The sequence below is a fragment of the Ylistrum balloti genome, unplaced genomic scaffold, assembly GCF_031769215.1.
Source record: "Ylistrum balloti isolate Yb309-2 unplaced genomic scaffold, AGI_CSIRO_Ybal_v1 Utg370126, whole genome shotgun sequence".
NCBI classification, from domain to species: Eukaryota; Metazoa; Mollusca; class Bivalvia; order Pectinida; family Pectinidae; genus Ylistrum; species Ylistrum balloti.
The window spans coordinates 484,157-498,401 of NW_026782140.1; the positions used below are offsets into that span (position 1 = coordinate 484,157).

Here is a 14,245-nt window from a genome sequence, read left to right on the forward strand (position 1 = left end):
GTCATCTTGGACTGGGATGAATCATTCTGTCCTCACCAAAGACTCGAACATTACCATTTCTCACCAACCTAACAACTGGTTGTTTACACGAAAAGAGTTCTGACAAGGGAGATAACCTGAATCAAGTGCATTTACCATACGGATAGGAAGCTTTACTATATCAACCTCATCGAATAACTGCTTTGAAATCATGGATTATCAAGTGAACGAAATTTATCGTATTTATTGAATATATAACGATGTGAGATAAAGTTTAAGTAGTAAAACAAACATTTCATTAATCAACTCGAATGTTGTATTGAACTACTTTTAATAGTGTTAGTACAGTCCACCGGTCAAACTAACGATACTGTTAGTAATCCGAACACTGCCAAACGTCCGCACTGCGGAGTTAATGAGTTTATGGGGTATAGCTAAGAGGCTATATAATAAATCTATATAGGTAAACCTGGTTTTGTCATACTGTCACCACAAAGATCTGTTAAATCCCTGACTTTGGATTAATTTTAGGTGTAGACTAGTCTATACCTGTCAGACTTCCTAAGTCATTTTGCTGTACTATTGTTGTCCATCTTAAGGTTCGAACCTGAATTTACTGTAACGACAACTATTTCGTATTCAACAAGGTATATACCCCATCTATGAATGACATTACTTTTTTATCAGAGTGACCATTAATTCTCCTCCGTATGTAGTGGCAATTGCTAGCATTACATATATGATTAAAAGTGACCAGCATATTTTAAAGATCAGAGTTTTCATTATACATACAGAATAATTATGAAAAATTGACGATTTTATCATTTCAATAATTGTTAGCCTTTAGCCAATCAAAATATAATTAATAAGGACCACTGATTTGAATAATTTATTCTCCTTGTTATATTGAGGTTAAGACGTGACTCGATGTTATAAATTTTGTCGGCAATGTGACAGTAAATGCTGATCTGTGATGTTATAAGTAACGTCGTTTGACAGTAAACAAAGATCAGTGACGTCATCAGTCTAGTCGCTTGAAAGTAAACAAATATCTGTGACGTCATCAGTTTAGTCGTTTGATAGTAATCAAAGACCTGTGATGTCATCAGTCTAGTCGTTTGACAGTAAACAAAGACCTATGATGTCATCAGTCTAGTCGTTTGACTGTAAACAAAGATCTATGATGTCATCAGTCTAGTCATTTGAAAGTAAACAAAGATCTGTGACGTCATCAGTCTAGTCGTTTGATAGTAATCAAAGACCTGTGATGTCATCAGTCTAGTTGTTTGACAGTAAACAAAGACATGTGATGTCACCAGTCTAGTCGTTTGACAGTAAACAAAGACATGTGATGTCATCAGTCTAGTCGTTTGACAGTAAACAAAGACCTGTGATGTCATCAGTCTAGTCGTTTGACAGTAAACAAAGACATGTGATGTCATCAGTCTAGTCGTTTGACAGTAAACAAAGACCTGTGATGTCATCAGTCTAGTCGTTTGACTGTTAACAAAGACATGTGATGTCATCAGTCTAGTCGTTTGACTGCTAACAAAGATATGTGACGTCATCAGTCTAGGCCTAGGTTGTATTAGGCTGTCAAATTTCTTTACAGCTAGTCATCTCTTCAAAGATTTCCACGTCATAAGTTACTCTCTTGGTTTTATCGAACATGAATGATATTTTACATTCATTTTAGCAACATATTTCCAAATGTATATAATTCTAAAGAGGCGACAAATAAAGGGTACAACTAGTAGTAATAATAGTTTAAGTAACAGACGTGAAATATTTATTTTGTAACTATCTGACATAATAACTCTGTACACACATATATATAACATATTGGAAACATGCAAATATATTTCAACTTAAGACCACGAAAAGAACAACACAATATACATTATACAATATACAACATTTCAAAAAAAATGTATAATCTTAATTGTTTTGAGTAAAACTGTGTAGCAGTAAGGTCACATGTATGATTCATGCGTATACGTAGGAGAAATCAGGACAGCAGTGAGGCAGCAGTAGCAATATTCTTCCTGATAATCGATAGTTTTTCCCCAGGCCAGAAACAGATACAAGGACGTCAAACCAGCTATCCGACGGGCTGGCTGACAAACATATTTTGAATTGAGGGAGCCTATTCTACACCGAATTCCGGATATCCCGGGCAACGATACTGCTGGACCATTTCTTTACACTGCATGGTAAGTAGCATAGAGGGCAGCTTACACCCTGACAGGCGTTTTGGCGGTTTGTGTAGGGACATGATGAACTATTGATCTTTATTGTGCACAGTCGTAATGGGTATTAGCACGAATGTCTGGCTAAAACCTACAGAATCCCTTTACTGACCAGTAAAATAACAGATTGTTAAAGTTAGTTTTAATGGTCATCTTCACCGGACTAGTAAAACATGATAAGTCGGCTTAAATTAGCTGTAAACAAACATGGCTGCCATGTCCGTTTGACGGAAACCGTTATACTATTTTCTTGCATGTCATTTCCTTGTATACCAGACTAGTCTATCATATCATATATGTGTACAGCACAACACTATAACATTTTCTTTTTACATCAAGAATTACATGTCGGTTGAAAGCAATTGAAAGCAGGCTGCGGTAACATTTTCTTGTATATCAATAATGTCATATCGGCTAATAAGCAACCTAATATACCATCCCTCGTATATCAAGGATGTCACGACGTAGAAATCGGCCTTATGTACCATCCCACGTATATCGAGGATGTCACGACGTAGAAATCGGCCTTATGTACCATCCCTCGTATATCAAGGATGTCACGACGTAGAAATCGGCCTTATGTACCATCCCTCGTATATCAAGGATGTCACGACGTAGAAATCGGCCTTATGTACCATCCCTCGTATATCAAGGATGTCACGACGTAGAAATCGGCCTTATGTACCATCCCTCGTATATCAAGGATGTCACGACGTAGAAATCGGCCTTATGTACCATCCCTCGTATATCAAGGATGTCACGACGTAGAAATCGGCCTTATGTACCATCCCTCGTATATCAAGGATGGCACGACGTAGAAATCGGCCTTATGTACCATCCCTCGTATATCAAGGATGTCACGACGTAGAAATCGGCCTTATGTACCATCCCTCGTATATCAAGGATGTCACGACGTAGAAATCGGCCTTATGTACCATCCCTCGTATATCAAGGATGTCACGACGTAGAAATCGGCCTTATGTACCATCCCTCGTATATCAAGGATGGCACGACGTAGAAATCGGCCTTATGTACCATCCCTCGTATATCAAGGATGTCACGACGTAGAAATCGGCCTTATGTACCATCCCTCGTATATCAGAGATGTCACGACGTAGAAATCGGCCTTATGTACCATCCCTCGTAAATCAGAGATGTTACGACGTAGAAATCGGCCTTATGTACCATCCCTCGTATATCAGGGATGCCACGACGTAGATGTCACGACGTAGAAATCGGCCTTATGTACCATCCCTCGTATATCAAGGATGTCACGACGTAGAAATCAGCCTTATGTACCATCCCTCGTATATCAAGGACGGCATGACGTAGAAATAAGGCTTATGTACCATCCCTCGTATATCAGAGATGTTACGACGTAGAAATCGGCCTTATGTACCATCCCTCGTATATCAGGGATGCCACGACGTAGATGTTACGACGTAGAAATCGGCCTTATGTACCATCCCTCGTATATCAGGGATGTCACGACGTAGATGTCACGACGTAGAAATCGGCCTTATGTACCATCCCTCGTATATCAAGGATGTCACGACGTAGAAATCGGCCTTATGTACCATCCCTCGTATATCAAGGACGACATCACGTAGAAATCAGGCTTATGTACCATCCCTCGTATATCAAGGATGTCACGACGTAGAAATCGGCCTTATGTACCATCCCTCGTATATCAAGGACGGCATGACGTAGAAATCAGGCTTATGTACCATCCCTCGTATATCAAGGATGTCACGACGTAGAAATCGGCCTTATGTACCATCCCTCGTATATCAAGGATGTCACGACGTAGAAATCGGCCTTATGTACCATCCCTCGTATATCAAGGATGTCACGACGTAGAAATCGGCCTTATGTACCATCCCTCGTATATCAAGGACGGCATGACGTAGAAATCAGGCTTATGTACCATCCCTCGTATATCAAGGATGTCACGACGTAGAAATCGGCCTTATGTACCATCCCTCGTATATCAAGGATGTCACGACGTAGAAATCGGCCTTATGTACCATCCCTCGTATATCAAGGATGTCACGACGTAGAAATCGGCCTTATGTACCATCCCTCGTATATCAAGGATGTCACGACGTAGAAATCGGCCTTATGTACCATCCCTCGTATATCAAGGATGGCATGACGTAGAAATCAGGCTTATGTACCATCCCTCGTATATCAAGGATGGCATGACGTAGAAATCGGCCTTATGTACCATCCCTCGTATATCAAGGATGGCATGACGTAGAAATCGGCCTTATGTACCATCCCTCGTATATCAAGGATGGCATGACGTAGAAATCGGCCTTATGTACCATCCCTCGTATATCAAGGATGGCATGACGTAGAAATCGGCCTTATGTACCATCCCTCGTATATCAAGGATGGCATGACGTAGAAATCGGCCTTATGTACCATCCCTCGTATATCAGGGATGTAACGACGTAGAAATCGGCCTTATGTACCATCCCTCGTATATCAAGGATGGCATGACGTAGAAATCGGCCTTATGTACCATCCCTCGTATATCAAGGATGGCATGACGTAGAAATCGGCCTTATGTACCATCCCTCGTATATCAGGGATGTCATGACGTAGAAATCAGGCTTATGTAACATCCCTCGTATATCAAGGATGTCACGACGTAGAAATCAGCCTTATGTACCATCCCTCGTATATCAAGGAAGTCACGATGTTATTTTAGAAGTATAATAGCTATATTTCATGTATAAATTGTCCGATTCCAGTGCTCTATGTAAATGGGACCTCGTGATTATACTACTAAAACATTTATATAATTTCTGCTTGTTTAGAAGTATAATAGCTATATTCCAGTGCTTTGTGTAAATGGAACCTTGTGATATCCTTGGGTTGTTGGTGACTCGATTAAAATGTGCTGCACCATTAAACGCTGTTTATATCTTGTAGAATGACAATGTAGTTCATCAATTCCCCGATAAATTTCCTAAGTGAATAAGTTGTTTACATTAGATTAAATTAGATGAAATGTAGTAAGGACTTATAGTCATATAGATATGAACCTATTTACTTTACGTTTCACCATCGATAAAGCACTCTCCGCACGAGGTACACCTGTATCCGTTTACATGGTAGGTGATAAACTGTAGTGATACACATCTAGAACATCGCCATGTCGTCCACTTGTGGTAAGTACTGTCTCTTAGATCAGGCGGTTCAGTGACGGATAGAAAACAATTTGCACTGTCGTACTTTTCAGACGGAAACGTATTTCGCTGCCAACCTTTTATATATTTATAAAGATCAACTACACGTGTACTTCCCCTGTAGTCTCCCGGCACGTATGCACGCGTCCTTGAAGTTGGATCTGTGTCACCTGACGTATAGTATAAACCCCTAGTGAGTGTCACTGAGGTAACACAAACATACCACCTCGACGTTGTCCTGGTTATCAGCGACTCCTCGTCACAATAAAGATATTTCATTATTGAAATATGTTGACCATCCTCGACACCCCGGGGGTCACTAACAATCTCTTGCAGAGGGAATACATGATCGTAATCCCCGGGGTATCGAGGATGTATGTGGATAGATCATTGCTTGAAACATCACGCTGTTGAAATCAGTTTTTTCGGTGTAACCTAATCCTGTAAAATACCTGTTGTGACACTGCCAGAGATCTATTGGATTTTGTGTGTAGTTATTTTTCTTTTTTCTTTCTTGAGATTTACGCTTCTTGGGACTGATACAATGTGGGTTTTTAGCACGCAGAGGATTAAAGATTCGAAAATAGTTTCTTCAGCAATATTTAAAATGATATATGCATTGCTTTGATGTTTTGGAACACAATCATATACTTGATCCAAATGATAATGGCAATTAAAAGTAATTACTGGTAAAAAAGTGTTGAAATTAAAGAGACAAGTAGTACTTTCTGGGGCAGTGTTGTAGATAGAAAGCATGTTTCCCCAGTACAAACACTGTGATGGAGTGACAGAAAGCATGTTTCCCCAGTACAAACACTATGGTGGAATGACAGAATGCATGTTCCCCTAGGACAAACACTGTGGTGGAATGACAGAAAGCATGTTCCCCCAGGACAAACACTGTGGTGGAGTGACAGAAAGCATGTTCCCCAAGGACAAACACTGTGGCGGAGTGACAGAAAGCATGTTCCTTCTGGACAAACACTGTGGTGGAGTGACAGAAAGCCTGTTTCCCCAGGAGAAACACTGTGGTGGAGTGACAGAAAGCATGTTCCCCTAGGTCAAACACTGTGGTGGAACGACAGAAAGCATGTTCCCCCAGGACAAACACTGTGGTAGAACGACAGAAAGCATGTTCCCCCAGGACAAACATTGTGGTGGAGTGACAGAAAGCCTGTTTCCCCAGGAGAAACACTGTGGTGGAGTGACAGAAAGCATGTTCCCCTAGGTCAAACACTGTGGTGGAACGACAGAAAGCATGTTCCCCCAGGACAAACACTGTGGTTGAATGACAGAAAGCAAGTTCCCCCAGGACAAACACTGTGGTGGAATGACAGAAAACATGTTCCTTCAGTACAAACACTGTGGTGGAGTGACAGAAAGCATGTTCCTTCAGTACAAACACTGTGGTGGAGTGACAGAAAGCATGTTCCCCTAGGTCAAACACTGTGGTGGAACGACAGAAAGCATGTTCCCCCAGGACAAACACTGTGGTTGAATGACAGAAAGCAAGTTCCCCCAGGACAAACACTGTGGTGGAATGACAGAAAGCATGTTCCTTCAGTACAAACACTGTGGTGGAGTGACAGAAAGCATGTTCCCCTAGGTCAAACACTGCGGTGGAGTGACTGAAAGCATGTTCCTTCAGGACTAACACTGTGGTGGAATGACAGAAAGCATGTTCCCCCAGGACAAACACTGAAGTGGAATGACAGAAAGCATGTTCCCCCGGGACAAACACTGGTGGAGTGATAGAAAGCATGTTCCCCCAGGACAAACACTGTGGTGGAATGACAGAAAGCATGTTCCCCCAGGACAAACACTGGTGGAGTGACAGAAAGCATGTTCCCCCAGGTCAAACACTGTGGTGGAGTGACAGAAAGCATGCTCCCCCAGGACAAACACTGTGGTGGAATGACAGAAAGCATGTTCCTTCACGACAAACACTGTGGTGGAGTGACAGAAAGCATGTTCCCCCAGGACAAACACTGTGGTGGAGTGATAGAAAGCATGTTCCCCCAGGACAAACACTGTGGCGGAGTGACAGAAAGCATGTTCCTTCTGGACAAACACTGTGGTGGAGTGACAGAAAGCATGTTCCCCCAGGTCAAACACTGTGGTGGAGTGACAGAAAGCATGCTCCCCCAGGACAAACACTGTGGTGGAATGACGGAAAGCATGTTCCTTCACGACAAACACTGTGGTGGAGTGACAGAAAGCATGTTCCCCAAGGGCAAACACTGTGGTGGAGTGACAGAAAGCATGTTCCCCTAGGTCAAACACTGTGGTGGAATGACAGAAAGCATGTTCCTTCACGACAAACACTGTGGTGGAGTGACAGAAAGCATGTTCCCCAAGGGCAAACACTGTGGTGGAGTGACAGAAAGCATGTTCCCCCAGGTCAAACACTGTGGTGGAGTGACAGAAAGCATGCTCCCCCAGGACAAACACTGTGGTGGAATGACAGAAAGAATGTTCCTTCACGACAAACACTGTGGTGGAGTGACAGAAAGCATGTTCCCCAAGGACAAACACTGTGGTGGAGTGACAGAAAGCATGTTCCCCCAGGACAAACACTGTGGTGGAGTGACAGAAAGCATGTTCCCCAAGGGCAAACACTGTGGCGGAGTGACAGAAAGCATGTTCCCCTAGGACAAACACTGTGGTGGAGTGACAGAAAGCATGTTCCCCCAGGAGAAACACTGTGGTGGAGTGACAGAAAGCATGTTCCCCAAGGGCAAACACTGTGGTGGAGTGACAGAAAGCATGTTCCCCCAGGTCAAACACTGTGGTGGAGTGACAGAAAGCATGCTCCCCCAGGGCAAACACTGTGGTGGAATGACAGAAAGCATGTTCCTTCACGACAAACACTGTGGTGGAGTGACAGAAAGCATGTTCCCCAAGGGCAAACACTGTGGTGGAGTGACAGAAAGCATGTTCCCCTAGGTCAAACACTGTGGTGGAATGACAGAAAGCATGTTCCTTCACGACAAACACTGTGGTGGAGTGACAGAAAGCATGTTCCCCCAGGACAAACACTGTGGTGGAGTGACAGAAAGCATGTTCCCCAAGGGCAAACACTGTGGTGGAGTGACAGAAAGCATGTCCCCCCAGGACAAACACTGGTGGAGTGACAGAAAGCATGTTCCCCAAGGGCAAACACTGTGGTGGAGTGACAGAAAGCATGTTCCCCAAGGGCAAACACTGTGGTGGAGTGACAGAAAGCATGTTCCCCCAGGAGAAACACTGTGGTGGAGTGACAGAAAGCATGTTCCCCAAGGGCAAACACTGTGGTGGAGTGACAGAAAGCATGTTCCCCCAGGTCAAACACTGTGGTGGAGTGACAGAAAGCATGCTCCCCCAGGGCAAACACTGTGGTGGAATGACAGAAAGCATGTTCCTTCACGACAAACACTGTGGTGGAGTGACAGAAAGCATGTTCCCCAAGGGCAAACACTGTGGTGGAGTGACAGAAAGCATGTTCCCCTAGGTCAAACACTGTGGTGGAATGACAGAAAGCATGTTCCTTCACGACAAACACTGTGGTGGAGTGACAGAAAGCATGTTCCCCCAGGACAAACACTGTGGTGGAGTGACAGAAAGCATGTTCCCCAAGGGCAAACACTGTGGTGGAATGACAGAAAGCATGTTCCTTCACGACAAACACTGTGGTGGAGTGACAGAAAGCATGTTCCCCCAGGACAAACACTGTGGTGGAGTGACAGAAAGCATGTTCCCCCAGGACAAACACTGTGGTGGAGTGACAGAAAGCATGTTCCCCCAGGAGAAACACTGTGGTGGAGTGACAGAAAGCATGCTCCCCCAGGACAAACACTGTGGTGGAGTGACAGAAAGCATGTTCCCCCAGGAGAAACACTGTGGTGGAGTGACAGAAAGCATGTTCCCCCAGGGCAAACACTGTGGTGGAGTGACAGAAAGCATGTTCCCCCAGGGCAAACACTGCGGTGGAGTGACAGAAAGCATGTTCCCCAAGGGCAAACACTGTGGTGGAATGACAGAAAGCATGTTCCTTCACGACAAACACTGTGGTGGAATGACAGAAAGCATGTTCCTTCACGACAAACACTGTGGTGGAGTGACAGAAAGCATGTTCCCCAAGGACAAACACTGTGGTGGAGTGACAGAAAGCATGTTCCTTCACGACAAACACTGTGGTGGAGTGACAGAAAGCATGTTCCCCAAGGACAAACACTGTGGTGGAGTGACAGAAAGCATGTTCCTTCACGACAAACACTGTGGTGGAGTGACAGAAAGCATGTTCCCCAAGGACAAACACTGTGGTGGAGTGACAGAAAGCATGTTCCTTCACGACAAACACTGTGGTGGAGTGACAGAAAGCATGTTACCCAAGGACAAACACTGTGGTGGAGTGACAGAAAGCATGTTCCTTCACGACAAACACTGTGGTGGAGTGACAGAAAGCATGTTCCCCAAGGGCAAACACTGTGGCGGAGTGACAGAAAGCATGTTCCTTCACGACAAACACTGTGGTGGAGTGACAGAAAGCATGTTCCCCCAGGACAAACACTGTGGTGGAGTGACAGAAAGCATGTTCCTTCACGACAAACACTGTGGTGGAGTGACAGAAAGCATGTTCCCCCAGGACAAACACTGTGGTGGAGTGACAGAAAGCATGTTCCCCCAGGACAAACACTGGTGGAGTGACAGAAAGCATGTTCCCCAAGGGCAAACACTGTGGTGGAGTGACAGAAAGCATGTCCCCCAGGACAAACACTGGTGGAGTGACAGAAAGCATGTTCCTTCACGACAAACACTGTGGTGGAGTGACAGAAAGCATGTTCCCCCAGGACAAACACTGTGGTGGAGTGACAGAAAGCATGTTCCCCCAGGACAAACACTGTGGTGGAGTGACAGAAAGCATGTTCCCCCAGGACAAACACTGGTGGAGTGACAGAAAGCATGTTCCCCAAGGGCAAACACTGTGGTGGAGTGACAGAAAGCATGTTCCCCCAGGACAAACACTGTGGTGGAGTGATAGAATGTAAGACTCTTTTCAATATGGGTATGTAGGATAGGGATATTCCACCCTCGGGATCACAAAGTGTGGTAAAAAGCCTCGGCCCTACATACCCATATAGAAAAGAGTTTTTTTTCTCTCATTTCTAATCTCATATTATCAAATATTTGCACTCACCTCGCGATAGCCATCACTAGACGCCACCATTTTTCAGATTTTTTTTCCTTGGGCCATATACTTAAAAAAATGCTGAAATAGATTCTCCATCCTCGAATTTTGCAAACTATGTTTGCGGTCGAAAACACAATATGGACTTTGAATGTAAACATCCAACGTCAGTGTTTAACTGTTTTTTCTTCAAGCGGGCTTGGTCAAATAGCCTGTCAAATATATCACGTACGCGTTCAAATATAGTGCCTTAATACACGCAATAAAACAACACTTTTCTTTTTAATATTTACTATTGCTCAATGTATAATATATCATAAACACTTTTTACATCTTTGAACATGTTGGTCAAGTTATTAATACTACTTCACTGTCAATAGTAATCTTACAAATCTTACACATTTATGAATAGAATTCTTGGTTTGCTTGTGAGATGACGTCACTTACGTCACACATTTCGCGCCACACCGACAGGAGAAAAGTTAGTCACTGTCACTTTCAATCACACGTGGACGACGGCGGAAAGGCCGAGTCCCAGGGTTGGTGATGTTGATATTTATAGAACAGTTTTGTTAATACGAGCCTACAAACAATGACTCCAATCGACTATGCGTGTTTGTGGATGAAGCGGTTGACGAGGACATAGTCGACGAGTGCGCGGGAAAAAACTATGAATTACTCCGCGCGCGCGGCTTTATTACACAGGCGCCTGTGAAATAAACGTCTATCATGGCCATGTTTATTGCCCTGGACAGGCCTATCTGACACAGGTGGAGTGACAGAAAGCATGTTCCTCCAGGACAAACACTGTGATGGAGTGACAGAAAGCATGTTCCTACTGGACAAACACTGTGGTGTTGTACAAGAATAAAACTTAAGTTAGGGCGATAATCAATTAATGACAGATCATTTGGATAGTCATAAGTACCTATTTTTATCTGCCATTATAGGGGTAGGCAAACGTTCGATGAAAATTGATCTCCGTTAGCTTTGGATATCGTAGTTTGTAATGATAATGCTGTTATTTACACTTTCTTTTTGTTTTCAGAAAAACACACCATGGATTCCTTTAAAGAAGAGCTGGTCAGGCGGATGAATAATACCAAGCTGTTCCCCTTCTATGGGTTACTGGCGATTTACTACCTGTCCTATCTTCCGTTCTGGCACTACCCTCCTGTTACCATATCCGCTGCGTTCTTCAAAGCACTTCCAATCTGGAGCTTGGCGTTCTTTGTAAGACAGACGGCTGGTGTTCAACGATCGGATGTATTCCCCAAAGAATATTATTCAAAGTTTGTCATGCTGGGTTTGTTGATATCGAGCGTAGGTGACGCTTTCTTAGTGTCGAGACACACTCTCTTCATACCAGGTATGCTAGCCTTCATGATTGCTCATTGCTGTTACTTGTTAGCGTTTGGACCTAGCGAGGTCCCGGAGAGTAGGATAAAATCGGTATATGCCCTTGGTGGTGTAGCTTCATTTTTTTACATCTCTGATGCCATAGACAGCTTTCTGATGCAGCTGATTGTCTTGTGCTACTTTGTGGTGATATTTATCGTTGGATGGAGAGCGGAGGCGCGGTATGAAAGAAACCAAACCTATTCGGCGTTGTTCGGTAGCTTAGGAATGTTCTTTTTCATGTTCTCAGACTTCATCATAGCAACCGACAAATGGAAATTCTATGTGCCTTTTTCCGAATTTATTGTATTGAGTTTTTACTATATGGCCCAGTTCTGCATTGCCATCAGCACAGAAGAGGACAAGCCATCACTGTGAATGTTTTAAGACTATCAAAATGCTGAGTGTTATTTTACACAGTATGTATGGAGTCCATGAATACGTGATTAAATGTTCATCCACATGTTTTCAAAACGTGAACGTATTCCTATAAAAGGAAGGTGTAGTCGCTGTTCAAATGTTAACGTACATTTGGCTTTTCTCTCGCTTTTTTCGGCATTCGAATGCTTGACGTATGTTAGTCTGGCATCTTCATATTGTGACAAAATTATGTTATAAGAGTTTTAGTTCGTGCTTATATGGCATTTGTAAAATTCTGAAATCGGATCGTATTTTTGTGATTTTGAAATATTTAATGAGTATTGCTTTACATAAAAAAGATAAGCTAAATGATTTTTAGGTTTTTCAAAGATTTTTTGTCACAAAACACATTTAATGTGTAAAAATAGCAATTGTAATATTAATTTTGCTATAGAACAGACTACTATGTTTTTGTCTTTACAAAGGAGAATGTTAGATAAATACCTGTGTTTGGATTTCGTCGATGCTTACTAATGATCGCGATAATCACGATGAAATGTGTTCTATTGTGTCTGATTTAGACAATTTTGTTACCGATATTATTTATGACACAGGACAGAGTGTTTAACAAGCTTCACATCATGGTGTTTTAGTATCCACTACAGATAATATATATATGATATAAGACAGAGTGTTTAACAAGCCTCACATCATGGTGTTTTAGTATCCACTACAGATAATATATCTATGATATAAGACAGAGTGTTTAACAAGCCTCACATCATGGTGTTTTAGTATCCACTACAGATAATATATATCTGACACAGAACAGAGTGTTTAACAAGCTTCACATCATGGTGTTTTAGTATCCACTACAGATAATATATATATGATATAAGACTGAGTGTTTAACAAGCCTCACATCATGGTGTTTTAGTATCCACTACAGATAATATATATATGATATAAGACAGAGTGTTTAACAAGCCTCACATCATGGTGTTTTAGTATCCACTACAGATGATATATATATGATATAAGACAGAGTGTTTAACAAGCCTCACATCATGGTGTTTTAGTATCCACTACAGATAATATATATATATGATAAAGGACAGAGTGTTTAACAAGCTTCACATCATGGTGTTTCAGTATCCACTACAGATAATATATATCTGACACAGGACATAGTGTTTAACAAGCCTCACATCATGGTGTTTTAGTATCCACTACAGATAATATATATATATGATAAAGGACAGAGTGTTTAACAAGCTTCACATCATGGTGTTTCAGTATCCACTACAGATAATATATATCTGACACAGGACATAGTGTTTAACAAGCCTCACATCATGGTGTTTTAGTATCCACTACAGATAATATATATATGATATAAGACTGAGTGTTTAACAAGCCTCACATCATGGTGTTTTAGTATCCACTACAGATAATATATATATGATAAAGGACAGAGTGTTTAACAAGCTTCACATCATGGTGTTTTAGTATCCACTACAGATAATATATATATGATAAAGGACAGAGTGTTTAACAAGCCTCACATCATGGTGTTTTAGTATCCACTACAGATAATATATATCTGACACAGAACAGAGTGTTTAACAAGCTTCACATCATGGTGTTTTAGTATCCACTACAGATAATATATATATGATATAAGACTGAGTGTTTAACAAGCCTCACATCATGGTGTTTTAGTATCCACTACAGATAATATATATATGATATAAGACAGAGTGTTTAACAAGCCTCACATCATGGTGTTTTAGTATCCACTACAGATGATATATATATGATTTAAGACAGAGTGTTTAACAAGCTTCACATCATGGTGTTTTAGTATCCACTACAGATAATATATATCTGACACA

General features: G+C 42.0%; 1 protein-coding gene across 1 annotated transcript; it reads left to right on the forward strand.

The window, feature by feature from the left end:
* The first annotated feature begins 11,651 nt into the window (after positions 1 to 11,651).
* LOC132550481 (lysoplasmalogenase-like protein TMEM86A) lies at positions 11,652 to 12,368 on the forward strand. The gene has a single exon (XM_060214551.1). The coding sequence runs from the start codon at positions 11,652 to 11,654 to the stop codon at positions 12,366 to 12,368; it is 717 nt and encodes a 238-aa protein (XP_060070534.1).
* The last annotated feature ends 1,877 nt before the right edge of the window (positions 12,369 to 14,245 follow it).

What these genes read in the sequence shown, in the direction of transcription:
- LOC132550481 (XM_060214551.1), top strand. Translation starts at nt 11,652, where the DNA reads ATGGATTCCTTTAAAGAAGAGCTGGTCAGGCGGATGAATAATACCAAG.